At 45.2% G+C, this 25,447-nt stretch overlaps 1 protein-coding gene across 1 annotated transcript in view; it reads right to left on the bottom strand.

Annotated features, from left to right (window-relative positions):
• Positions 1–6,421, bottom strand: part of LOC137535924 (small COPII coat GTPase SAR1A-like) — a 41,987-nt gene extending 35,566 nt beyond the window's left edge. The window contains exon 1 of the mRNA XM_068257813.1: positions 6,181–6,421. Within this exon, the coding sequence (XP_068113914.1) occupies positions 6,181–6,411 (231 nt within the window). The 5' untranslated portion in view covers positions 6,412–6,421. The remainder of the gene's footprint in view (positions 1–6,180) is intronic.
• Between the last annotated feature and the right edge of the window lie 19,026 nt (positions 6,422–25,447).

Below are 25,447 nucleotides of genomic sequence, written 5' to 3' on the forward strand. Positions count from 1 at the left end.
ACTCCCAAACAAGATGCAGATTTCAATTAGCCCGGTCCAAAAGCTGTTAACATGATGTTAAAACACATAGCTTATATATACTGGACATTCGTAGGAGAAACAATCTTTTGCAAACATACAGTAAATAAAATGTCATAAGATTCCTTAATTACAAGTTCAGGAGGATCTCACATGGATGCTAGCTAATTTATGACAAATAGATAAGACCACTTGTTTGCTAAAAAAATCACATACCAAAAGAATGTTTCCAATGGGAATGTCCAGTGTACCTAAGCTGTGTGTTTTAAAGAGAACCCGAGGCAGAATTTGTAAAAAAAACAACTTAAAAGGACCCAGAGGCATGTCACGTGCACAATGACATGCCTCTGTGTCATTCTATTGCCACTGCCTGTCCCCCCTGAAAATATCACCAGTCTAGCGACAATCTGCTTGTCGCTAGCCTGCTTTGTTTACCTGAGGCTCAGGGGGGACTGGCAGCGGCAATAGAATAGAGGCATGTCATTGTGCACATGACATTCCTCTGGGGCCTATTAAAGTGGACCTTAAAGGAATACTTAAGTCAAAATAAAAAAAAAAATGATTTTTACTCACTTGGGGCATCCCTCAGCCCCCTGAAGCTGCATGGCGCCCTCGCAGCCTGGCTCCGATCCTCCTGTCCCCGCCGGCGGCTACTTCCGGGTCCGGCGACAGCCGCCGACAGGCTGGGAACGCGAGTGAATCTCCGCGTTCCCAGCCGCTATATCACCCTCTATGCTGCTATAGCCGCATAGAGGGCGCTATTGTGGCTGGGAACGCGAAGAATCACTCGCGTTCCTAGCCTGTCTGCTCCTGGCGGCGAAACCGGAAGTGGCTGCCGGCCAGGACAGGAGGATCGGAGGGACACGGCGAGGGCACCGGACAGCTGCAGGGGGCATTTGGAAGCACCAGGTGAGTAAAATTCTTTTTTGGTTTGACTTTAGGATCACTTTAAGATTTACAAATTCCGCCTCGGGTTCTCTTTAACATCTTGTAATATACAGGCACAAACTCTGCCAAAAGCTTATAATTGACCTTTAAGTTAGTCAATAAATGGTATCATCCTGATTCAAAACTTCTTGCATGTACTGATGTCTAAAAAACGGTACAAAACTATTATTACTATGTCTGTCTACCAATTCTGTATTATGTACCAAGGTCTATATTTTGTGTATACTATTGTCTGTATTATTATATACCCCTTTCTTGTTCTAACTCTGTAGAGTGTCACGGAATATGTTAGCACTTTATAAAATAATAATAATACTATTAACAGCGCACTCCACTTTTAAACTGAGAAGTGCTATTCGGCGACCTATAAAAAGGTGTGATGACTGATTGCTGATTTATAAATATGACCATCACTGAGGCCTGGGACCCAAAGCAGCACTTTTAGCTGCACTCTGGAACCACTAGCAATTCCAAACATACTAGGCTAATGTTAGTTAATGCAAGTAATTCCACAGCCGCAATTGCAATACCCCCAAATTGCAACCGCAGGTCCTACAGCAATTTTGCAATTTTCTCAGAGCGATCCATAGCCTGCTATAAGTTGTAGCAAATTGCGATCACACCACAAAATCCTGCATTTTGCGCTTCTAGTAATCATGGTAATTTCAAGAAGATCCTGTGAGTCCCAGGCCTTAGTGCTGAAGTGCTAAACTGACAAACATAGGAAAAAGAAAAACCAATGCATTAATTCAACCCAGTCATCACTTTTAGTTCCTTTTTCCATGGGAAGTTGAACTACACGCTGTCTGTCGGCTTTGAGCACCTTCTGCTGTAATTTCATGCAGCCAAATTGCAGAGTTTGTAACACGACACGTCACCAAGCCTCGTACTGTAATTACACAGAACACAAGACTTCAGCGATGGAGGAGGAGGGTGCCAATCGCGGCCGGCGCAGGAGACAGCCCTCGGGTGAGTAGTGTAGGGCTGGATACCGGGGAGGCTAGAAGATCAGGAGGGAGGGGGGGGCACATGTGGGATCCGGAGGGAGGAAGAGGGAAGAGCCACCCACAGCCCGCCCGCACAGAAGGGGACCCCTCCACCCCCTGCACAGAAGGGGGAATCCCCGAAAAGCCCACATAAAAGGGGGATCTCCCCCCCCCTGCACAGAAGGGAGACACCTGGCCACCGGCCCGCATAGAAGGGGGATCTCCCCCCCCCCTGCACAGAAGGGAGACACCTGGCCACCAGCATGCATAGAACAGGTATCTCCCCCCCCCCCTGCACGGAAGGGGGAATCCCCGACCAGCCACCAGCCCACAAGGAAGAGGGATTTCCCCCCCCCCCCCGCACAGAAGCCGCCACAGGAGACCGCCCTCGGGGGAGTAAATTGGGGCTGGTGGAGACTGGGGGGTGGGGGACACCTGGCTACCTATACATCTGGCTAAATAACTGGCTACCTATACATCTGGTAAAACATCTGGCTACCTATACATCTGGCTAAATAACTGGCTACCTATACATCTGGTAAACCATCTGCCTACCTATACTTCTGGCTAAATATCTGCCTACCTATACATCTGGCAAAACTATACACCTGGCTACACATCTGGGTCTTATACTCACCATTGGCATGCTGATCCCTCGTTGCGTACCTCTGATAGCTTCCTCGGTGCCTTCTTCCATGTCCCTTGGCGGATTTTGCTTCATGTCCCCTGCCGATCGGCGTTGATGACACCAGGGTCACACAGCGTCATCAACATCTCGCTGCAAACACTATTTTTTTTTTATTTAATTCAATACAATAACCTATATTGAATTCAATATTAAAAAAAATTGATTACAACACAAAAAAAAAACCTTGAAAATTATTTGAAATTCATTGAACCACTTTTTGCACAGAAATCCTGGGGAAATTGAACGCCAGGGTGGTTAAGTGCTGCAAACAGGACTTCTTATGCTTTTCTGTTAACAATGGCTTTCTTCTTGCCACTCTTCCATAAAGGCCAACTTTGTGCAGTGCACGACTAATAGTTGTCCTATGGACAGATTCCCCCCACCTGAGCTGTATATCTCTGCAGCTTGTCCAGAGTCACCATGGGCATCTTGACTGCATTACTGATCAGCGCTCTCCTTGTTCGGCCTGTGAGTTTAGGTGGACGGCCTTGTCTTGGTAGGTGTACAGTTGTGCCATACTCCTTCCATTTCTGAATGATCGCTTGAACAGTGCTCCGTGGGATGTTCAAAGCTTTGGAAATCTTTTTGTAGCCTAAGCCTGCTTTAAATTTCTCAATAACTTTATCCCTGACCTATCTGGTGTGTTCTTTGGACTTCATGGTGTTGTTGCTCCCAATAATATTCTCTTAGACAACCTCTGAGGCAGTCACAGAGCAGCTGTATTTGTATTGACATTAGATTACACACTGGTGCACTCTATTTAGTTATTAGCACTCATCAGGCAATGTCTATGGGCAACTGACTGCACTCAGACCAAAGGGGGCTGAATAATTACGCACACCCCACTTTGCAGTTACTGTATATACTCGCATATAAGTCGACCCCCCAACTTTTCCAAGAAAAAACAGGGGAAAATGATTGACCCCCATATAAGCCGGGGGCAGGAAATGCTGGATTGGTGCAGGCCGCGTAATCCCCCCAGTGTGTCCCAGTATAGCGCCCAGTATGGGTAGGTAGTGCCCCAGTATAGCTAGTATAGTGCCCAGTTTAGCTAGTATAGTGCCCAGTTTAGCCAGTATAGTGCCCAGTATAGGTAGGTAGTGCCCCAGTATAGCTAGTATAGTGCCCAGTTTAGCCAGTATAGTGCGCAGTATAGCTAGTAGGGTGCCCCAGTATAGCTAGTAGAGTGCCCCAGTATAGCTAGTAGAGTGCCCCAGTATAGCTAGTAGAGTGCCCCAGTATAGCTAGTAGAGTGCCCCAGACTGTCTCTTCCCTTAGTTGAGCTGCCACTATCTTTGAACTAGTGATTGGATTCGACTGGCTTTCAAGTTGTACACAATTTGGAAAAAAAAAAAATGGTGTAAAATTTGCATCTTTGCAACTTGGAATTATAAAAAAAAAATAGATAAATAAAAAAAAAAAAAAAAGGATATTACAATTCCACTTGGAAATTGTTTTCAACACTGGACAATCTTGCAATTTACCTATACTTATATATAGTAACACCAACACAAATCACTGAATGACTCGCATAATTCCCTTTCTGCAAAGGTGCTCCCAAAGGTTGGTCAATGCAATATAAATACTTCCAAGTTGATGCAGAATTATGCAAATTATTTATTCACATTAAAAATTGACCAACCAAATCCCACCTCAGATTCATTTAATTGGTCAATTTTCCAACTACTTAAAATTCTCAAAGAGTTTTCAGAATTCTGCATAAACATGAAATTTACATCTCACTGACCGTCCCAAATGCTCACAATCCAACATCTGTACTACGTTTTATTTTGGTCAGGAAATTCAGCCTTTTATTGTAAGCTTACTTTGGGAATGTGCCCTTTTGTATTGTATCACTGTACTGTAGTGCATCTCCTTGCGACTTGTGCTAGAAAAGTCTCGTTGTGTGTGATAAATGATCGTGTATTAACCTTGCTCCTAACATATCATCACATGAAAACAGCTTGTCACTAAAATTGTAAACCATCTGAGAAGATGTTGGCACTATATAAAGAAACAGTAATAATAAAAAAAAACTGAATCACCCAGGAAAATCTATGCCAACACTGAGAACACAAAATGCATACAGGTTGTGTCCTAGTACAGACTTGGAACTCAAGAACATTACCAGTTACAAGTGCCACATTGGTCTCCCTGTCCTGTAGCCTACTACATCCAACACTGACCATGTTACTACAAGATGGCATTTATTCCCTCTATTAAATTTAACATTTATGTAACACCAGCATTTTCAAATGCCGGCTTAATACTATAGGGGGCCCAGCAGGAAACCTCATAGGGAAATTCAGCTAATGTGATTGGGTGAACAGCACCCTGCTAGGTTTCCGACAGGTTGCAGTAAACCCCCACACTATTTGGCTAATCACAGCAATTTGTGTGGTAAGAGGGTACTGTGTTTAGAGAACTATTCCCTATGAGATTTCCTGCTGGGTCCCCTAAAGTAGACAAGCCCCCAAATGCCAACTCTAAAAATTCACATAACTCAAGAAGGGTGGTGAAAATCTAATCTCGAAACTTTTGTATGAAGAATATTACACTATTAGCTATAAGCTCATATGGCCTACAGTATCATGGTACGGTAGTATACTATCTTTCCACTTCTGATAAAAACCTCCTGTTGGGTGTGTTGAATATTCAAGTACTGTCCTTATTTGCAACTTATAATCATATGAACATAGATCTTATCACTGTAATTGAAAACCATCACAAAAGAGGTTGGGATTATATAAACCTGTAATAAGAACAGCAATAAAACTGAGGAACCCAGAAAAAAAAATCTGTCAGCACTGACAGTACACAAACTCCATACAGGTAGCTCCTCGCTTTAATTTGGTAATCTAGTCCTGTACTAATTACTGTGTAATGTTTACTTTTGGGCTACAATCTTGGCTCAAACCCTTAATAGGCTGCTTTGTACTCACAGACAGTGGCTGCTCGGATAGTGCTGCTTACATCACTCTGTGAGCAGTCATGGCTATTGGTTTCATTCTAAACCACCATAGATGTTATTTGTTAGCAACATATTATTTAAATGACACTGAATCGTGTCGCTCTTTGCAAATGGAGCTGTGACATGCCAGATCTACAGTGGCTGATGGTCCCCAGCTATCACAGGCTAGTGTGACCCCATGCCAGCTCGCACAGGAGTACCACAAACCGACTTGTAGTGTCTACAGGAGTCTTAGCAATGATCTGCAGTGTGCTGTCAAGTACTGTAGTGACCGCGTTCCATTCCAGAATAAGCAGAGCAGCACTGATCACCGAGGCCTTCCCATTCACTTTACCACATCTACCCCGGCTTACCAGCCAGCCGGTGCTCCAACACTTTATCCTACACGTCGAAATAACCTACATCCCATAGACTTTTACTATCCCTTCCCCTCCCCCTCCCCCAACCCTAACCCCTAACCCTCCTGCTATACGTTTGATAGTGGATGTAGGCAAATTCGACGTGTAGGTTATCACGTCGGAACACCGGCAGCCAACTTCCTCCTGCTCCCCAGCGAGTCCCCCCATTACCTGCTCCCGTCTCTCCGGTTCTCCCCGTTCTCTTCCCGGCGGCGGCGACTCCTCCTCTTCTCCCGGCCCGGGGCCTTGGACACTGGCTAGTAAAAGAGAACAGACACCGCACACCGGAAATACGTAGCAAAAAGGGCAGCCCCGTCTGTCAACAGAAGGGAGTGCGGCTTCACCGGGTGTTACTGCGCATGCGTTCGAGGATCGCCAGCTACTCACAAGAACATTGGGCATGCTCAGTCCACGCAGGTATGCGTGTCATCTGTACACGCATGCGCAGTTCTGCCAGCCTGAGGCAGTGCAGGCGATTCGGCTGCGTGGCTCTTCTGAAGTCATGTGACTGGTTCATGACGTTAGAATGTCACTGGGAGTTCCCAGCAAGTTGTTTTCATATAAATTGCACAATATCTAGTAGAAAAAGAGAGCCCACTAGCCGTGAGACACTTATCTGAACGCTTAGGGCTACTGTTACAGAGAGAGCACAACTGTCATTCACATCTGTGTTATTGTGGAATGTACTTGAGTATCCAGAGGTTTTTGCTGGTGACACCTCCGAGGTTTTTGCTGGCTCAATTATCTTTTGGTGTTGTGAGCTTTTGGGTTTTCTCAGCAGCATAAAAGGATGTCTGAAGTGACTTGTGCCTCCATGATATAAATAAACGTGTATATAAAAAAGTATTTGGTCATGTTCACAGTGAAACAATGGTGTTCCCTTTGTCACAGGAACCCAATGTAATGAAAAAGTAGTACCACATGTTAGAGCCTGGATCGGGTCGGATACCCCTGGGTTACCCAAAATGCGGGTTGGGTTCAGGTGCTCATTTTTATTTTGGGTCGAGTGCGGGTCGGGTCGCAGGTAGAGTTGGAAACAGGGAGCTACTTTAATATACTGGCTTCTGATCACATGATTTGACATGATCGTAACCCAGAGGATGGTGAGCTCTGCAACGCTGACACCATCCTCTGGGTTATGATCACATGTGGGGTGGAGGAGAAGAGAAGCAAATCCAGCCCTCCGGACAGGTAACCATAACATCTCCCTGTCGCCCGCTCCGCATGGCTGCATTAGGCAGCTGAAAAACAGGTTACGTATGGGTATCGGAATGCCCAGAAGGCTGGTCAGGTGCAGGTAGCCATTCTTAATAAGGAAACCCGCGCCCGCCTCTATGGCATGTTGCATTAGGTACAGTGAAGCATGCAGTCAATGAAACGTATGCTTCACTTCTACTGTTAAGGTGCATGTTTACTGGTGATGCACTGTATGCAGTGTGATAAACGCTAATCGCGAATCACCGGCAAACCGCTACATGTAACACGTTTGCGGTTAACACTAACCGCAAATGCGGCAGTGCAAACAGTGCCATGTGTTACATGCTGCAGCGTTTTTTTTAAAAAACGCTAGTGGTTTGCCTTGAGCGGGAATCGCGCGATTCCTGCACAAGTGAGAACGGACCCTTACTGCTGCTTGGCCAGCAGGTGAACTTCCTCAGCTTTTCCACCTCCCAGTCGGACACTGCAAAAGATGCATTACATAACATAAGCAACTTCCAGTAGTTGTAAACAAAGTTTAGACAAAATACTCTAGGCGTATATACAACAAAGACGTGGATGTTATGGATGTTGCATAGTACACACTGAGTCCAACAGTGGACGGCTCCATACACAGGTCAGATGAATCCAGCGTGTGTACAGCAGCCCCCACCCCCTCTCAGCCACCAATCTCCCTGGTGCATAGCAATGGCCAAGAGCATTGTCCGCCCTGGTTACTCTGCCTACCATGTGACATCACTGCATTGCCGCCCCACGCCCTGTATAGGATCAGAACAAGTCGCTAGTCTACAGGCTTGCAACACATCTGTACAGCCTCGGACCTACAGTGTCACCTGAGGGATCGGGTCCTGATTGCTGCTAGGTGACATGCTTTGTATGTGTGTATGAGGCTTAAAGGAGAACTGTAGTGAGAGGTATATGGAGGCTGTCGTATTGATTTAGTTTTAAGCAATACCAGTTACCTGGAAGCCCTGCCCGGCTATCTGCCTGCAGTAGTGTGTAAATCACACCAGAAACAAGCCTGCAGCTAACCTTGTCAGATCTGTCAAAAATATTAGAAACACGTGATCTGCTGCATGCTTGTTCAGGATCTAGAGTTAAAAGTATTAGAAACAGGGGATCAACAGGATAGCCAGGCAACTGATATTGCTTTTAAAGAAATACCTGTAAATATGGTAGCCTCCACCTACCTCTCACTACAGTTGTCCTTTAAACAAAACCTGTAACGAAAAAATCCTCCCCTGGAGGGTACTCACCTTGGGTGGGGGAAGCCTCCGGATCCTATTGAGGCTTCCCTGTCCTCCTTGGTCCCACGGTGGTGGCGATAATACTACTCCCAACCGGGGATGCAAATATTTACCTTTTCCGGCTACACCGCAGGTGCAGTATCGTCTCTCTGCCTCGGAGATAGGCGGAAATACCTGATCACTGTCGGGCCGCTCTACTGCGCAGGCGCAAGTCTCCTGAACCTGCGCAGTAGAGCGGACCCGACGGAGAGCCGCAACAGCACCCACGCAGGAGCCAGGCAAGGTAAATAAATCAGTGCTTGTCAGGCTTGTCGAAGGAGGATTCCGGGACACTTCGGGAGAGCCAGCGCTGGACTGCCTGCAGCTACAGGGGAGGGTGAAGCCTCATTGGGACCCTGAGGCTTCCCGCTCCCGAGGTGAGTACTGTCACACGTCACACGCCCCCTAGTGGCCAAACCGCACAATGCCTTCCAATCAACGTTTCAGCACACAGACCATGCAATCTGTGGTCGCAATTGTTTGACAAAGATTTTGCAGATCTGCTTGGCACATGTTCTTGTAGTTCCCGGACATTTCCACGCCAAATAAAATAAAACTTTTGTGGAGGGGTACTGGGCTACACAGTCTCTCTGTATACATAAAAAATATATTACATTCAGCTACAACACCAACGAATTAGTTCGTTTCTCGATAGGGCTAATTTTATAGCGCTATCTGAGATACTTTCAGCACAACACAGATCGAAAACATCCGCCCGGGGCTCTCTCTCTTCTCTGCTGCCTGTTTATGCGCCCATCTGGATAAGTATATTGCCTTATCATTACTGTGTCAGCCTTGTAGCATGCAGTATCATAGTCACAGCAATTGAGTGTTACTGCATCACTGATTTATGTACTTTTGTGATTCCTTATTCCTTGATCATATTGTATCTGATTTTCACTTTGCATCATATTGATAGGTTTTGTTATGCACTGTGTGTTCACTACAGACCTTGTTTAGGGTCTTTTTCATTTGTTCCAGTTATATACTGAACCCGGGTTAAATTACTGGGGGAAGCTCATTGAGCACCTCACAGTATTACTTTAACGATATTATTGCTCATTATTTATCATTGGGTGCTCACTACAATACTTACTGGCAATTTGCAATCATGATATGAAAATTACAGGCAGCATGACTTCTTTTTAACTGTTTTTATTATGGTTCTATAGTGATTTATTAATGGATATAAATAGATTGTTACCTTTTTGAATACTATTACTTGTGTGGTGCTGTGTTAAAGGGACTTTTTTCTCCTGCTTGTTGCTCCACTTCATTGTCCTAGCACACACAACAGATAGTGTTGCGTAGATATCACCACTTTAGATCCCAAACGCTACCTAACACTGTCACACGCCCCCTAGTGACCAGACCGCACAATGCCTTCCAATCGGTTTCAGCACACAGACCATGCAATCTGTGGTCACAATCGGTGTGCAGAAACCGCTGGAATTTTGGCAGCAGACAGACCAGAGGGAGGCGTGCGATCTATTAAACACAAAATATTAGGCTGCCACCATCTCCGTTTAACTGGGACAGAGAAGCCCACTGACTGTCTCTAAGACCGGCAGGGAAATGGTTAAAACACACCCTGTTCTGACTGATAACAACAATTCTCAGTAGCGATCTTCAGAAGCTAGAATTCTTTCTGTGTGGCTGAATAGCAGGGGTAGCTGAACAAATAAAACAACTTTTTAGTCGTTTATTATTAATGCAATATAAATAATTAATATATACAGAAAATCATTAAAATCAACAATTATAGAGACATTAGTAGCCAGTCTGCAAATAAAAATGGAAGAAAATATGTATACTTAAGGTCAGGTGAAATATGTCCTTTCTGGGAAAAGAAATGCTAAGTACATGGTTTCAGAGTGGAGGACTCAGTGTCAAAGTCCAAACAAGCCGGATGCCAGCATGTCCTCTAGCTGGCCAGGATGTAATCAGAATGATGTTTCAAAGTGGAGGACATTGATTTTGGGTCCTCTGCCGTTTTTATACCCCTGGCACAGTTGGAGGGAGTGAGGGTGGAAACCACACACCCCCTTAGAACATGAGATTAGCCCTCCCCCTTCTACTGGGAATATCTAACCGTATATGAACTCTATCTCCCAGAACCGTACAGGTCAGGACAGATTTAATAGCATTTTCAGGTCACTCTGCATTTATCCAGCACAATGATACCAAATACGAGGGGTAGGACCCCGGTGGTATCACCAGGTTACTTTCGAACTGCCTAACTGACAGCCCATAATTCAGAATGTTCTGAAACCTTCTCAGCACCAGCGCCAGGCAAGGTCCGGCACACTCTGCGAGTTTGGCAGCCTTGCAACACAGGAAATATGACAAATATAGCAGTTTATGATTTATCTTATAAGTAACAGTTCAGCGGGAGTTTCAAGTTGCCAACTGGAGAGCTTGCTGGTCCTTTGAACTCCTAAGCTCAGAGCTCACGTGACAATTCCTGCTGAGAATGGTGCCAGCTGGGCTACAGTAGGATCCCCTTTGATGAGTCTCTGTCAAACCTGAGGTGTGAAAACTTGATTTAGGAGGGTCCTGAACACAGCTGGGTGCCTGGACACTTCCTCTGAGAAAGTGCCTGAATGGCCCTGCCATTTGGTGTTAGGAAAACAAGCTGTCTTTTAAAAGAAGGAATGTCATTCTGACTGCTACAGTGACTCCGCAGTCTAATCAAGAAGCAATCAGAAAATCGACTGCGTGAATCTTCCCGATTTGCCTGCATTTCTCACGGCTGTTCCGTGACAAGTACCCCCCAGGGGAACTTTTTTTTGTTACAAGTTCTCTTTAAGAAACAGAGGTTAGACAGACATATTGCCTAGCTCAAAAGCACAGATATTACCTACAGTGTTGTTTTCAGAAAGACCCTTTCTTTGTTCACAGTACAAGTGAAGCAGCACCTGTACTGTGAACAAGGGGTCTTGCCCGAAACAACACTGGGTGCTTTTGAGTGAGGCAGCCTGTCTAATCTCTCTTTTAAACATCCTCTATTGGTCTTTTCATATTACTATGTAACATCCACTGCTTTGTTGTTTATACACCTACTAGATTTTGTCTACAACTACTGGAAGTTGATTATATAATACAATGTATCTCTTGGCTGTATACAGTTAAGATACATACAAACCAGAAACAGGCACTTTCTTTAAAGCTTGTTTATTCTGTGGCATGGCAGGAAAGTACAGCTGGTGGGGAATGGATAAAGAAAGAGACTGAACCAGGGGATGATCAGATGGCACAACAGCCATTTTGCGTTGTAACAACGCTTGCTATTCAGTTCCAGTACAGTCAATTGTCCAAGAATTATGAATTCTGCTGCAGGCTAATTGCAATAGGAAGAGCCACTTGCTTTGGTAAAGTAATTGGATGAAAATGTACATGGATGGATGGTGTAATTGTAATGCTGGATACACACGGTGCATTCACGCACTCGATTTTCCCTCGATTCGTTTATTTCCAACATGTCCGATTTGGATTTCGATGGATCGTTAGGTCGATTACTTTGCATGCGAATCGACCTAATGATCCATCGAAATCCAAATCGGACATGTTGGAAATAAACGAATCGACGGGAATCGACGGGAAAATCGAGTGCGCGAACGCACCGTGAGTATCCAGCATTAAAGGGATACTGTAGGGGGGTCGGGGGAAAATGAGTTGAACTTACCCGGGGCTTCCAATGGTCCCCCGCAGACATCCTGTGTTGGCGCAGCCACTCACCGATGCTCCGGCCTCGCCTCCAGTTCACTTCTGGAATTTCTGACTTTAAAGTCAGAAAACCACTGCGCCTGTGTTGCCATGTCCTCACTCCCGCTGATGTCACCAGGAGTGTACTGCGCAGACACAGACCATACTGGGCCTGCGCTGTGCGCTCTTGGTGACATCAGCGGGATCGAGGACACGGCAACGCAGGCGCAGTGGTTTTCAGACTTTAAAGTCAGAAATTCCAGAAGTGAACCGGAGGCGGGTCCGGAGCATCGGTGAGTGGCTGCGCCAACACAGGATGTCTGCGGGGGACCGTTAGAAGCCCCGGGTAAGTTCAACTCATTTTCCCCTGACCCCCCTACAGTATCCCTTTAAGGGCTCTGCCTCTGACACAGGAGACCAGGGTTCGAATCTCAGCTCTGCCTGTTCAGTAAGCCAGCACCTATTCAGTAGGAGTCCTTAGGCAAGTCTCTCTAACACTGCTACTGCCTATAGAGCGCACCCTAGTGGCTGCTGCTCTGGCGCTTTGAGTTCGCTAGGAGAAAAGTGCGATATAAATGTTATTTGTCTTGTCTACATTTCACTACCCAAGGCCCACTTTCCCGTGGTTTTACCCATGGCAGGAATACATTTCTTTAATGAAATGTATCCCCAAGAGGGTTATAAAAGCTCTCCTAAATCCTCATACTTCTGTTGCAGTTATTTCTGCTTTGCCAGTAGTCTTCATCTAACCCGACTGCAAGGAGGGCTATCAAATATACCCCAGACATGCAAACACTGCTACTTCCATCCTGCCCAGCAGGTGATGTGGTTGCTTGTCCTCCTTACCACTCTATTTTCTTCACTTGTGGGGCCCCTAAGGAGCTTGGAATCCTAAGCAATTGCCCAGTTTTACCCTATAGAAGCACAGGCCCTGGATGGAGAAAGCCACTTCATTAGCTGGGTGGAGATGGGAGAAGCAGCACTTGTGCTCTGGGCACAGCCAACCTTACTCACTGAAGTCTGGTTGGATCTGCATTTCTACAGTGAATTCTTGACAAAATGGTATTACAGCAATAGAAGTATGGTGATTTAGGACAGACCAGACTTTATTTAGCTATTGGAGGCACATTTAATTGGTGAAATGTATTTCTGCTTCAGGTGTTTAACCACTTCACCATTTAGGGGTTTTTACCGGACCAGAGCAATTTTCACCAGTCGGTCTATACCTTGTCACCAGTTGATCTATACGTTGTTTTTTCCACCACAAATTAGGCTTTTTTGGGGTGATTTTTGTTTTCAGTAATTACTTTACTTTCTGTTTATTTTAAAGGGAAAACAAGGGGGAAAAAAATAAATAAATAGACTATTTCTACAATGCCATCCCCATAGTTTTAAAATAAACAATGCTACTGTAAATAAAACCCACACATTTTATTTGCACATTTGTCCTGGTTATTACATTTAAATGATGTTCCTAGTACAATGTATGGCAACAATTTATTATTTTGAAATAAAGGTGAATTTATTTTGTACCCAAAATTTTTTAGAGGGCTTGGATGCTTTCCTTGCATTGTAGGGCGTCCACGGCTATAATTATTAGGTAATTCCCAGGAGAGTTAATCCAGGGATTTATCCTACTGCCATCATGCGTTGGGAAGGAATTTTTCCCTTTTACAGGACAACTGAAACACAATGTATATGGAGGCTGCCATATTTATTTACTTTTAAGGAATATCAGTTGCCTGGCTGTCTTGCTGATCCTCTGCCTCTAATACTTTTAGCCATAGCCCCTGAACAAGCATGCAGCAGATTAGGTGTTCCTGACATTATGATTAGCTGCATGCTTGTTTCTGGTGTAATTCAGATACTACTGCAGCCAAATACACCAGCATGATATCCAGGCAACTGGTATTGTTTAAAAGGAAATAAATATGGCAGCCTCCATATACCTCTCGTTTCAGTTGTCCTTTAAAGCGAACCTTAAGTCAACTAAAAAAAATGAGATTTACTCACCTGGGGCTTCCCTCAGCCCCCAGCAGCCGATCGGTGCCCTCGCAGCTCCGCTCCGATGTCCCAGGACCCGCCGGCGAGCACTTCCGGTTTGGCCGTCACCGGCCGACAGGCATGAGAACGTGAGTGATTGTTCGCGTTCCCAGCCTGTATATCGCCCCCTATGCTGCTATTGCGGCCTCCTGGCCGCAATAGCAGCATAGGGGGCGATATACAGGCTGGGAACGCGAACAATCACTCGCGTTCCCATGCCTGTCGGCCGGTGACGGCGAAACCGGAAGTCGTCGCCGGCAGGTCCTGGGACATCGGAGCGGAGCTGCGAGGGCACCGATCGTCTGCTGGGGGCTGAGGGAAGCCCCAGGTGAGTTCATCTCATTTTTTTAGTTGACTTAAGGTTCGCTTTAAGGCTAATTGGCCCAGACATTGTAAGGTTTTTCGCCTTCCCCTGGATCAACTGGAATATGTGCAGGTTAAGGATGGTGTTTTTTTTCTGGTTGGACTTGATGGACAATGGCCGCAATAGCAGCATAGGGGGCGATATACAGGCTGGGAACGCGAACAATCACTCGCGTTCCCATGCCTGTCGGCCGGTGAGGGCGAAACCGGAAGTCGTCGCCGGCGGATCCTGGGACATCGGAGCGGAGCTGCGAGGGCACCGATCGTCTGCTGGGGGCTGAGGGAAGCCCCAGGTGAGTTCATCTCATTTTTTTTAGTTGACTTAAGATTCGCTTTAAGGCTAATTGGCCCAGACATTGTAAGGTTTTTCGCCTTCCCCTGGATCAACTGGAATATGTGCAGGTTAAGGATGGTGTTTTTTTTCTGGTTGGACTCGATGGACGGATGTCTTTTTTCAACCAAACTAACTATGCGACTATGTAATAATAAAAATCCCATATTTGCCATGACATAGTAAAAAAGCTGAGTCCTTAATATAACTATTTATGTATTTTGTTTTTAAATGCTGTCACTTTTTCTTTTTTTTACAAGTATTTTATTTTGTTAACTATAGGGGCAGGGGAGGGGAGAGAAGGAGGGTTTAAACTATTTTGTTTAATTGATATAGTATAAAATGTAGTGTAAAATGTATTTTTTTACCACTAGATGTCCCCACACACTATTCTGTTTGCTCTGAACAGAATTCAACTCACACAGGCAGTGTTATTACAGGAAAGGTCACTGGCTTCTTGTTGACTCAGGTGAACAGTAGAGATGGGAAGTCCGGATCTTTTCAAGGATTCGGATGATTTGGATCTTTGAACCAAATCTTTGAATCTTTTTACTAGGGAAGCAGACTGGGGGTGAAATGACTAGCAGGACAGGACTTTCCCTGCACTGTACATTCTGTTCAAGCCTGGCTGCTAGTATAGCAAGCTATGTGTCAACTTCACGGATATATTTTACTTTTAGTTCTGTTTTAAGACATGATATGTAGACTCGTGCAGGATGATAAGATAACCTTTCCCCACCTAAAGAGAGAGGTTTAGCAAGCAAGGGGCCTTATCCCCTCCAGAGTTAATTTATGGCCTGCCCATCTGGTTCTCCCTGAGAATGCTGGGTATTCTGTAAATCTGAGCTCTATTTATTTACCACCAAAGCAACAGGTATGTATGCAGCACAGCAACACACAGGATCTATTAAAGGAGTACTGTGGGGTTTTTTTTGAAAGAAAAACGGACACTTACTTGGGGCATCTACCGGCCCCCTGAAGACATTAAAGGGAGGGTTCAGGGACAAAAAAAAAAAATACAAATCCACGTACCTGGGGCTTCCTCCAGCCCGTCGTAGGCAGGACGTGCCCTCGACGCCGCTCCGGAGGCTACCGGTCTTCTCTGGTGGCGCACCCGATCTGGCCAGGCCGGCTTCCAGGTCGGGCTCTTGTGCGCTCCAACGTGCGTCTCACGCGGGTGCACTGACGTCATCGGATGTCCTCCAGGCTGTACTGCGCAGACGCAGTAGTTCTGTGCCTGCGCAGTACAGTCCGTAGGACGTCCGATGATGTCAGTGCGCCCGCGTGAGACACACGTTGGAGCGCACAAGAGCCCGACCTGGAAGCCGGCCTGACCAGGTCGGGTGCGCCACCGGAGAAGACCGGGAGCCTCCGGAGCGGCGTCAAGGGCACGTCCTGCCTGCCATGGGCTGGAGGAAGCCCCAGGTAAGTGGATTTGTATTTTATTTATTTAAAAAACGTGGATCTTTCCTTTAAGTCCCGCGCCGTCCCTGCAGGATCTTCCATTCCCCGATGCCGGTCACGGTGTCATTATTCGTCTAACTAGACGAATATCACTGCGGCTGCGCAGCCAGAGCCGTGTAGATCCTCGCTCATGATCGTGTCATTGGGACTTTCTGAGCAGTACAAAGCTTTCTCGAACTGCTCCTGCGCAGTAAGCTCCCGATGACGCGATCAGAAGCGAAGACGTGCATGGTCCCGGCCGCAGTGATAATGACACTGTGACCGCTGGCGGCAAACGCAAGATCCTGCAGGGACGGCGCGGGAGTTGATGTCTTCAGGGGGCTGGTAGAAGTCCCAGGTAAGTGTCCAATTTTCTTTTTAAAGAAAAGCCCAAATTACTCCTTTAAAGGGAACCTGAGGTGAGAAGGATATGGAAGCTGCCGTATTTATTTCCTTGTAAACCATGCCAGTTGCCTGGCAGCCCTGCTGATCAACTGGCATAAGTAGTGTCTGAGTCAAAACCCAGGAACAAGCATATGACAAATTCAATAAAACCTGAGTCAGAGTACCTGATCTGCTGCATGCTTGTTCAGGGTCTATGACTAAAAGTATTAGAGACACAGGGTCAGCAGGGCTGCCAGGCAACTGGTATTGTTTAAAAAGCAAATAAATATGGCAGCCTCAAAATACCTCTCACCTTGCCAGCAGTGATAGTGGGCGTGTGAGGACACATGGCCAGCAGTGATATTGGGCGCGTGAGGACACATGGCCAGCAGTGATAGTGGGTGTGTGAGTACACATGGCCAGCAATGATAGTGGCTGTGTGAGGACACATGGCCAGCAGTGATAGTGGGCGTGTGAGGACACATGGCCAGCAGTGATAGTGGCTGTGTGAGGACACATGGCTAGCAGTGATAGTGGGCGTGTGAGACTAGCAGTTATTAACTTTGTAACCAAAGAGCAGCTGCTTATGCTGCAGTAATGTGATCCCTCACCCTCAGTGAACTGGGAGGAGTTGCTTCTCTCACTCCCGAGTCCCTAATGGTGGCCACTAATGATCCAATCTTTTTCATCCAATCTTACCAAATCTATGTAGTAGAAGAGTAAACTGATGGAATATATTAATTGGATACTATAGGCAGTTCCCTTATATTAGATAGAAATGGTAAGATTGGTTGAAAAAGATTGGATCATTAGTGGCCACCATAACTCTTCACAGCTCAGCAGAAGCTGCAGTTCCTTTTTCTTCCAGCAGACATCCACTGTGAACCGAATCGTTCATTGTGATGATCCAGATGATTCGACTTACAAAAAAATATCTGGATCAAAGATCCGAATCTTTCATGATCCGGAAAACACTAGTGAACGGTGGCGGCAGTTCTTGGGCAACTTTTTAAAATATCCGTTTGCCAGTAACAGAGGTAAACTCGACGTTTTATACCAACAGTGGTTGTGTAGTGGTTAAGTGCAGGTGAGGGAGGTAAGATGAAAGTACAGATATCCTTTAAAGAGACACTGAAGCGAAAAAAAATATATGATATAATGAATTGGTTGTGTACTATGAATAATTACTAGAAGATTAGCAGCAAAGAAAATATTCTCATATTTTTATTTTCAGGTATATAGTGTTTTTTCTAACATTGCATCATTCTCTAATATGTGCAGATTACACAACACTCAGCATTCAAAATGATTCTTTCAGAGCAGTCTGTGAACTAATGACCTCTCCTCTGGCAGAGGAAAAGTAAAAAATTAACTGAGGGCTGGTGCACACCGAGCGGCTTTTTCAGCGTTTCTGCAGCCGCTTGCGTCTGCGGATCCGCTTGGTCAATGTATCTCAATGGGGTGGTGCACACCAGAGCGGGAGGCATTTTGCAGAAACGAAAAATGCCTGGGTGAGGCATTTTTTGGATTGTGGATGCGTTTCTGCCTCAATGTTAAGTATAGGAAAAACGCAAACCGCTCTGAAAAACGGCACTTCAGAGCGGTTTTGCAGGCGTTTTTTGTTACAGTAGCTGTTCAGTAACAGCTTTACTGTAACAATACAGGAAATCTACTACACCAAAACCGCTAGACAAAACCGCAAAACGCTAGCTGAAACGCTACAGAAAAAGAAGAAAAAGCGTTTCAAAATCTGCTAGCATTTTGCGGATCTGCTAGCGGTTTTTGGTGTGCACCGGGCCTAACAGTTGAGATAATAAAAGTCAGAAAACAGCCCTCTCCACGACTTTGAAAGTCATAGAGCTTAATGGCTTTTTTGTATAGAGATAACAACTGGAGTTTCTTAACTCTTCCTGTACTGGAAACAATTAGACTGATGTATCTGATCTTAATGTTTTATTTCTTAGCTGTACTACACATACAAATCCTAATATCATAATTTTTTTTTCGCTTCAGTGTCTCTTTAACCCCCATCTAAAACTGAACAGTGAACACAATAGGCTATAAATAACTTATATGTATTAAAACAAATAATAATACATCTCCAATGCTATTATCCAAATTCCTTGCAGTGCAGAACAGGTTTTGGGCTAAATAGCTGTTAGCTAGTTATATCCTCAGTTATAGTGCTACCCTGCAAGTGTTCCTAGTAATATTGCTCCTTTATAGTGTCCCCCATTAATAGTGCTCTTTCATACTCTCCCTAGTCAGATATAGTGATCCAACATTAGTTATTGTGCTCCCCTGCTTGTGTCCTCATGATATAGTGGTCTCCTATAGTGTCCCTAGAAAGTTATAGCAGTCCCCCATTAATGTCCCCAGGTTATAGTGTCCCCACCCTGTTACATCCAGGTATCCCCAGTAAGTTATAGTATTCTGCCTTAGTGTCCTCAGTAAGTTAATGTGGTCCACCACTAATGTTTCCAGATTCCAATGGTTCCCCATAGTGTCGCTCTGCTGGAGCTGAGCTATAGTGGTCCACTATGACAGAGCTGGCAGCAAAGTGGCTGTATAGTTACATGTCTCCCAGTGCATTTGCGATCTTCCTCCTTCACATCCTCAGGTCGCCCAGTGTTTCTCCTCCCCCTGTGCAAAGCTGGCAATGGGGCAGTTGCAGTATATCTATTTGTCCACGCTGTGCTGTCTCCTCTTCCTCCTCGAGAATCCCCCTTTGCTCTGCTATACACCCCTCCCAATGACATTGACACCAAGAAGGAGGCGGAGAGCAGTGCAGTGCCGGAGACTCGAGGAGAAAGCACCGCGTGGACAGGTAGCTATACCCCAGGCAGCTCTGTACAGGGAGAATAGGAGGAAGACTGCAGCTGTGCTGGGAGAAACATAACTATACAGTGGCTATGCAAATACCACCCTAGCCTTCCTGCCGCTCAAGGCCAAGGCCTTTGTGGCCTTTCCACAAATCCAGCCCATTCGGAAGCACAGAAGCCATTATTTAATTAACTTTATCTCCTTAGTTTTTTTGTTAGTAGATCATTTTTTATCTTCTGTTTAAAATAACTTTTCAGCATTCGGCAATAAAAAAAATGCACCAAAAAGGTGGAAAAAGTACTGTCAAATTTATTTTAGCTTGCTGTTGGCAACTTTATTAAATAGCTGGGAAAATATCAACTGGGAGAAAACTTGATACAACGTGAATAAGGGCCAATGTGTTTTTCACATTCTAGGTACTGCTATAGCTCAATTAATAATAAGACAGAAGAAATATACCGTTTATTATGCAATCCATAGGTTACTGGTACTTTACCATTCCTGCAGACTTTGGAAAATAAAAGAGATATAGTTATTTTACATATACCTTTGTCTGCTGGAGAAAATGAAATATACTGATTGAACTTTTCTTCACTAATAAAGAGCTTGACGCAGGGCATTGCATGATTTTAACATCTCAGGTTTATTCTTTTCTGGTCTACAATCTTATTAGTAGCCAAACAAAATGGCACTATTAATACACCTACCCTAATTATGTTCTTATCACAGTTACAGCAAAGAGTACATTCTCCGTAAATGTAACACTTAGGTTGCAGAGGAAGGTTTGCAGCAACTTTCACAACACACATCCAATTAGTGTAACTAGATACCTTGTTACTGCTTATAGTCAGACATACAGTTAGTAAAAAATAGATTCCTTGGAAATGCCTACTGAGCTGACCAATGGTCTAGTGGTCTAGTGTCAGAAAAATGCTAATTGCAAACGCATAACGGATTTCTCAAACTTGGCTGAATGCATTCTTAAATTCCATAACCAGATTTTTGTGGTTTTAGGTACTTTGTTAAATGCCTGGCTGTTGGTATTCTGTTCCTATAATGAAAGAACTTCTTTAAGGGGCAGTGCAGTCAATGTTTCTGTAGTTGACTTAAAGAAATTCAAGCAGAGAGGGGGATCAGCCTTATTTAATTCATATCACTTGTCTGGCAATCAGATCCCATTACAGATAGCTTGTTTCCAGGAACACAGGTGTATATCAATGGATCAGCACACATCTGTATTCATTAAAATTGAGAGATTATTCAAGCAGCTATTTTCTGAATAGTTACATGTGTCCTTAATGCTTTCTGGGTTTGATTTAAGAAGCTGTGGGATACATTTTTTTTTTGATGGATTAAATCCTGCCCACCAGGTGAGTGGCAATAATATGCAGAAAGAACAAGCTTCAATTGTGTTCTGCATATGAGGAGCTGCAAATGACCCATAATCACCACCAGGGATCACACTGCTTGGTCAGCAGCTCAGGCCAGTGCCCACTGCACATGGTGTTACAACCGCTGCAATTCAGACGCATTTAAATTACACCCAAATTGCCCTAATGGTGGCAGTCAGGAGGCTGGACTGCTCGGCAAGCGCACAGTTCAGCCTCCCGTCTGAATGAGGCCTTATGGAGTCTAGTCATGAAAGAGGTGGGGTACAGATTCTTCTTTTTTTCACAGCACAGTGCATGGGCCTACACATTGTGTCAAATCATATATTGTTAAAATCCAGTGGTGCAATCTACATTTGCCAAAAGCTTTTTCTTCTGCCCTTGTGTTTTGCTTGTAGAATGCTGACCTACCGTTGGTACTTGTCACATCCCTGCTACGCACTAACCAGGAGCCCTGGCATCAGCTTACTTGCACAAGCTGTTCATAGTATTCAAAGTCTGTTGTCCCTCATACTACACAGAGGTGGTAAAAAGGGTCAGTAATTGACCAATCAAAATTGGACGTGTGTATGCACATTTACTCTGGAGGAAAAAGGATCCTTCTTTAGGAAGTTTCTCACTGGTCATATCAGTGAACTAATAAGAAGCTGTGGGAGAAAATTTAAAGATGCTTTTTGAACATTCAGGAGACCTCAGCAAAAGCATTTTTAATTTCCTGCTGTGATTTCCCATTGGTCTGTTGAACTGGCCAATGAGAATCTTTCCTGCTGAAGGCTGAGCCTCTTGTTTATGACATGGACAAGGGCCTTAGCAAGATGGTGACATTTTTTTTGTTTTTATTAGACATGGTTTTATTGACATGAGGAAGTCAGTGACTACTCGCAAAATGTGTTGTCCAGTTAAAGAACTGGCAGATTATTCTGCTTTAAACATCAAACCTGCCGACAAAAGCGGAGTGGTTGTGGTCATGGATACCATCATGTATCAAGAAGAAGTACTGAGACAGCTATCAGACCAGTTTACATATCGATTGGTGCCAAGTGTTCCATTGACAGATTGTAATGATCCGCTCAGCTGGCTGCACAGGCAGACAGCTGCTTGACCATTCCTTATGTCTGAGAGATGCAGGTCTCTGGAAAAGAGACCTGGCTTCATCTTGCAACTTTCAGAGTTGCTTTGCTGAGGAATTTGCATACATGCAAATTGCCCAGCTGTCTCCTTTGAGGGCTGGCAGTATAAAGGGCTTTTGCTCCCAGAAGGCTTTGCTGGTCATAACGGTTTGTTAAATACACTCCTGGAGTGTCAGCCTTACCTGTTGGATTGTTATAGGTATCTTAGAGTAATTCTGGGGACTGCACTAGGCAGCTCCTCTATTGCAGTTAGCCTGCTTATCTGTTTTGTCTAAGTTGCCTCTCTGCTGTGATTGTCCTGTCGCCAACGGTGGTCGATAGGAAATCGTCCTGTCTGTCTGTGGGTGCTAACCAGTGCAGCGGTTGCTACTGGTAGCCCCTTCTGTTTCATCTGACTTACTTGGATTGCACCAGCCTCTAGCGGTAGCGGCTGTGGATCCTTCTGATCTGTTTTCTTGGAGTATAGCTGGAGCAGCAGTTGCCACCGGCTATCTCATCTGCCTGTCTTGCTTGGATCGCACTAGCCCCTAGCGGTAGCGGCTGTGGATCCTTCTGATCTGTGATCCTGTTCCTGAACCCGGATCGCACTCGCTCTGGCGGAAAGAGCAGTGGATATTTCCGATCCTGTTTCCCGTCCGTCTGTCTGTCTTGTCTGATACGAACGCTTGCTGGAGGCTCGGTGAGGTAACCGTTAAGCAAGCGCTCGCGTTCTCTGTTTCATGTTTGGGTGGCGGGGGTTAGTTAGGCGTGCTTGTCTCTGTTGCGCTTAACATGCGGAGATCGCACTGTAAACGTGTTCGCTGTTGCGATGGGTGCGGTGTTCGCGTTTAGTTAGCGTTTGTTATTTTCCTTATCTTCTCATTGTATGATTTGCTGTGCCTTTGCTACTCTCGTGCTCTGCCTTGCTGTAGCCTTGTGTCACCTCTGGCAATTGCCTCTCTCGCGATTGCGTTCCTACTTCATATCTGCTGTTGTATGTGCACCGTCGCGGGTTGGCGACTAGATTGGGGCACATACATACATTCTGTCCCTGTGCTCATTCTCTTCCGCAATCGCTTCTCTTGCGATTGCGTTCTCACTTGGTCTCTTCTGTTGTGTGTCCACCGTCGCAGGTTGGCGGCTAGATTGGTGGACATACATACATTCCTCATCTGTGCTTATTCGGTCTTGTGTCGCTGTTAGCAATCGCCATCTCTTGCGATTGCCTTCTCACCTAATCTTCATGGTTGTGTATTCATCGTCGCTGGGTGGCGACTAGATTGGTGGACACACATACACTCTGTTGCTTTACTCTCTCTCTTTAAAGCGGTTTAACACCCAGCATTACAACTTTGCTTTAAAAGATTGCTTACAGCATACAAACTATTATGCCAGATTTTTTTTTTAAGCAGAAATTCACTGAATGGGTTAAACATGACATTTTAGTTTTGGATTTAACTAGGAATCCGCATCCGTTCTTATCTTTTAGTTAGAAATGTATCTTTATTTGTAATACAAATAGACCTTTGAAAAGCCTGCTGGGGAAGCCCTCTTTGTTCTCTCAGAGCAGTGTTTGTTTGTTACATTGTAGATAGATACATTTGTAACTAAACAAGCAAGCACAGAGGAGTATTTCTAGCTAAATGCAGCACTAAAATGTCATGTTTAATCCATTCCGTGAATTTCTGCTGAAAAAAAAATCTGGCATAATAGTTTATAAGCTGTAAGCAATCTTTTAAAGCAAAGTTGAAATGCTGGGTGTTAGACCACTTTAAGGGCTATCTTGCCCTGCGTTTCTTCCCTTCGTACAATTCCTGTCTGGCGTCTGTGGCAGGGCAGAGGATCTGTTCCTCTGCACTCCACAGCTCCATCTTCCGACAGGAATTTCCCTCTACAGGTGCTAGGTTCTCTCAAATTATGCGCTTGTGGAGGATTTCCGCAGCGTGAGTGCACGTCCTGTGCGCTGACCACGGAGAGAATTCCACAATCGTTACACAGATATTAAGATTCGGATTGCATGTGTGATTTCCCCTGCACTAGCAGAGAATGTAATTGATGACAAACTAGCCAGTTACCTTACTCAACCTTATCCGCTCACTCCAGTTATCTATGTGTGTCCAAAAATCCATAAAAGGTTGGAAAATCCTCCCGGCCGACCCATAGTGGCTGGAGTGGACTCAGTCTTTTCTCCCATTGCGAAATATTTTGATAGAATTTTGAGACCTTATGTTATATCACAGAAGTCTTATCTTAGAGATACACCAATGTTTTTGAATGTGTTAAGTAACTTGCAGCCTATTATTGGAGATTGCCTTTTGGTGACGATGGATGTGGAGAGATTCTACACCTCCATCCCACATGGTGGGTTGTGGAGGCTGTCAGCTATATATTGGAGGCTGCATCTGATTACTCTAAAGCACAGATAGATTTTGTGAGTTCATTACTGGAGATGGTACTTGCATGCATTTATTTTTCGTTTTGAGGATTCCTTTTATGTACAGCTGAGAGGGAAGGCAATGGGGTCAAATGTGTGCAAATATCTATATGGGAGTATATGAAAAAAAATATGTTAAAGAGACTCTGTAACAACAAAAACCTCCCCTGGGGGGTACTCACCTCGGGTGGGGAAGCCTCCGGATCCTAATGAGGCTTCCCACGCCGTCCTCTGTCCCACGGGGGTCTTGCTGCAGCCCTCCGAACAGCCGGCGACAGAGCCGACTGTAGCTTCAATATTTACCTTTGCTGGAGCGGGGGCACTGTGGCGACTTTCGGCACGGAAATATACGGAAATACCCGATCTCCGTCGGGTCCGCTCTACTGCGCAGGCGCCGGAAACTTGCGCCTGTGCAGTAGAGCAGACCCGACGGTGATCGGGTATTTCCGCCTACTTCGGCGCCGACAGCCATCAGAGCGCCTGCGCAGGAGCCAGGAAGGTAAATATTGCGTCACGGCTGTACGGAGGGCTAAAGCGAGACCCCCGAGGGACGCAGGACGGCGTGGGAAGCCTCATTAGGATCCTGAGGCTTCCCCCACCCGAGGTGAGTACCCCCCAGGGGCCGTTTTGTCGTTACAGTTCCTCTTTAATACAAAAAAGCTTTTTCAAACCTATGCCACACAGTGGTTTCGGTATATTCATATTTTTTGCATTTGGGCGGGGCCACATTTGACCCTACAAACATTTGTATCTGAGTTGATGGAACAATGTAAGGATATCAAGCTTGCATTACAAAATTCAAGAGAAGAGGTCAGTTTTCTTGATACTATGGTCATGAGAAAGGAGGATTGCGTGGTTACCAACCTCTATGTTAAGCTCACGGATGTAAACTCCCTCCTACATTTTTTCGA

Source organism: Hyperolius riggenbachi, chromosome 10 (assembly GCF_040937935.1).
Source record: "Hyperolius riggenbachi isolate aHypRig1 chromosome 10, aHypRig1.pri, whole genome shotgun sequence".
NCBI classification, from domain to species: domain Eukaryota; kingdom Metazoa; phylum Chordata; class Amphibia; order Anura; family Hyperoliidae; genus Hyperolius; species Hyperolius riggenbachi.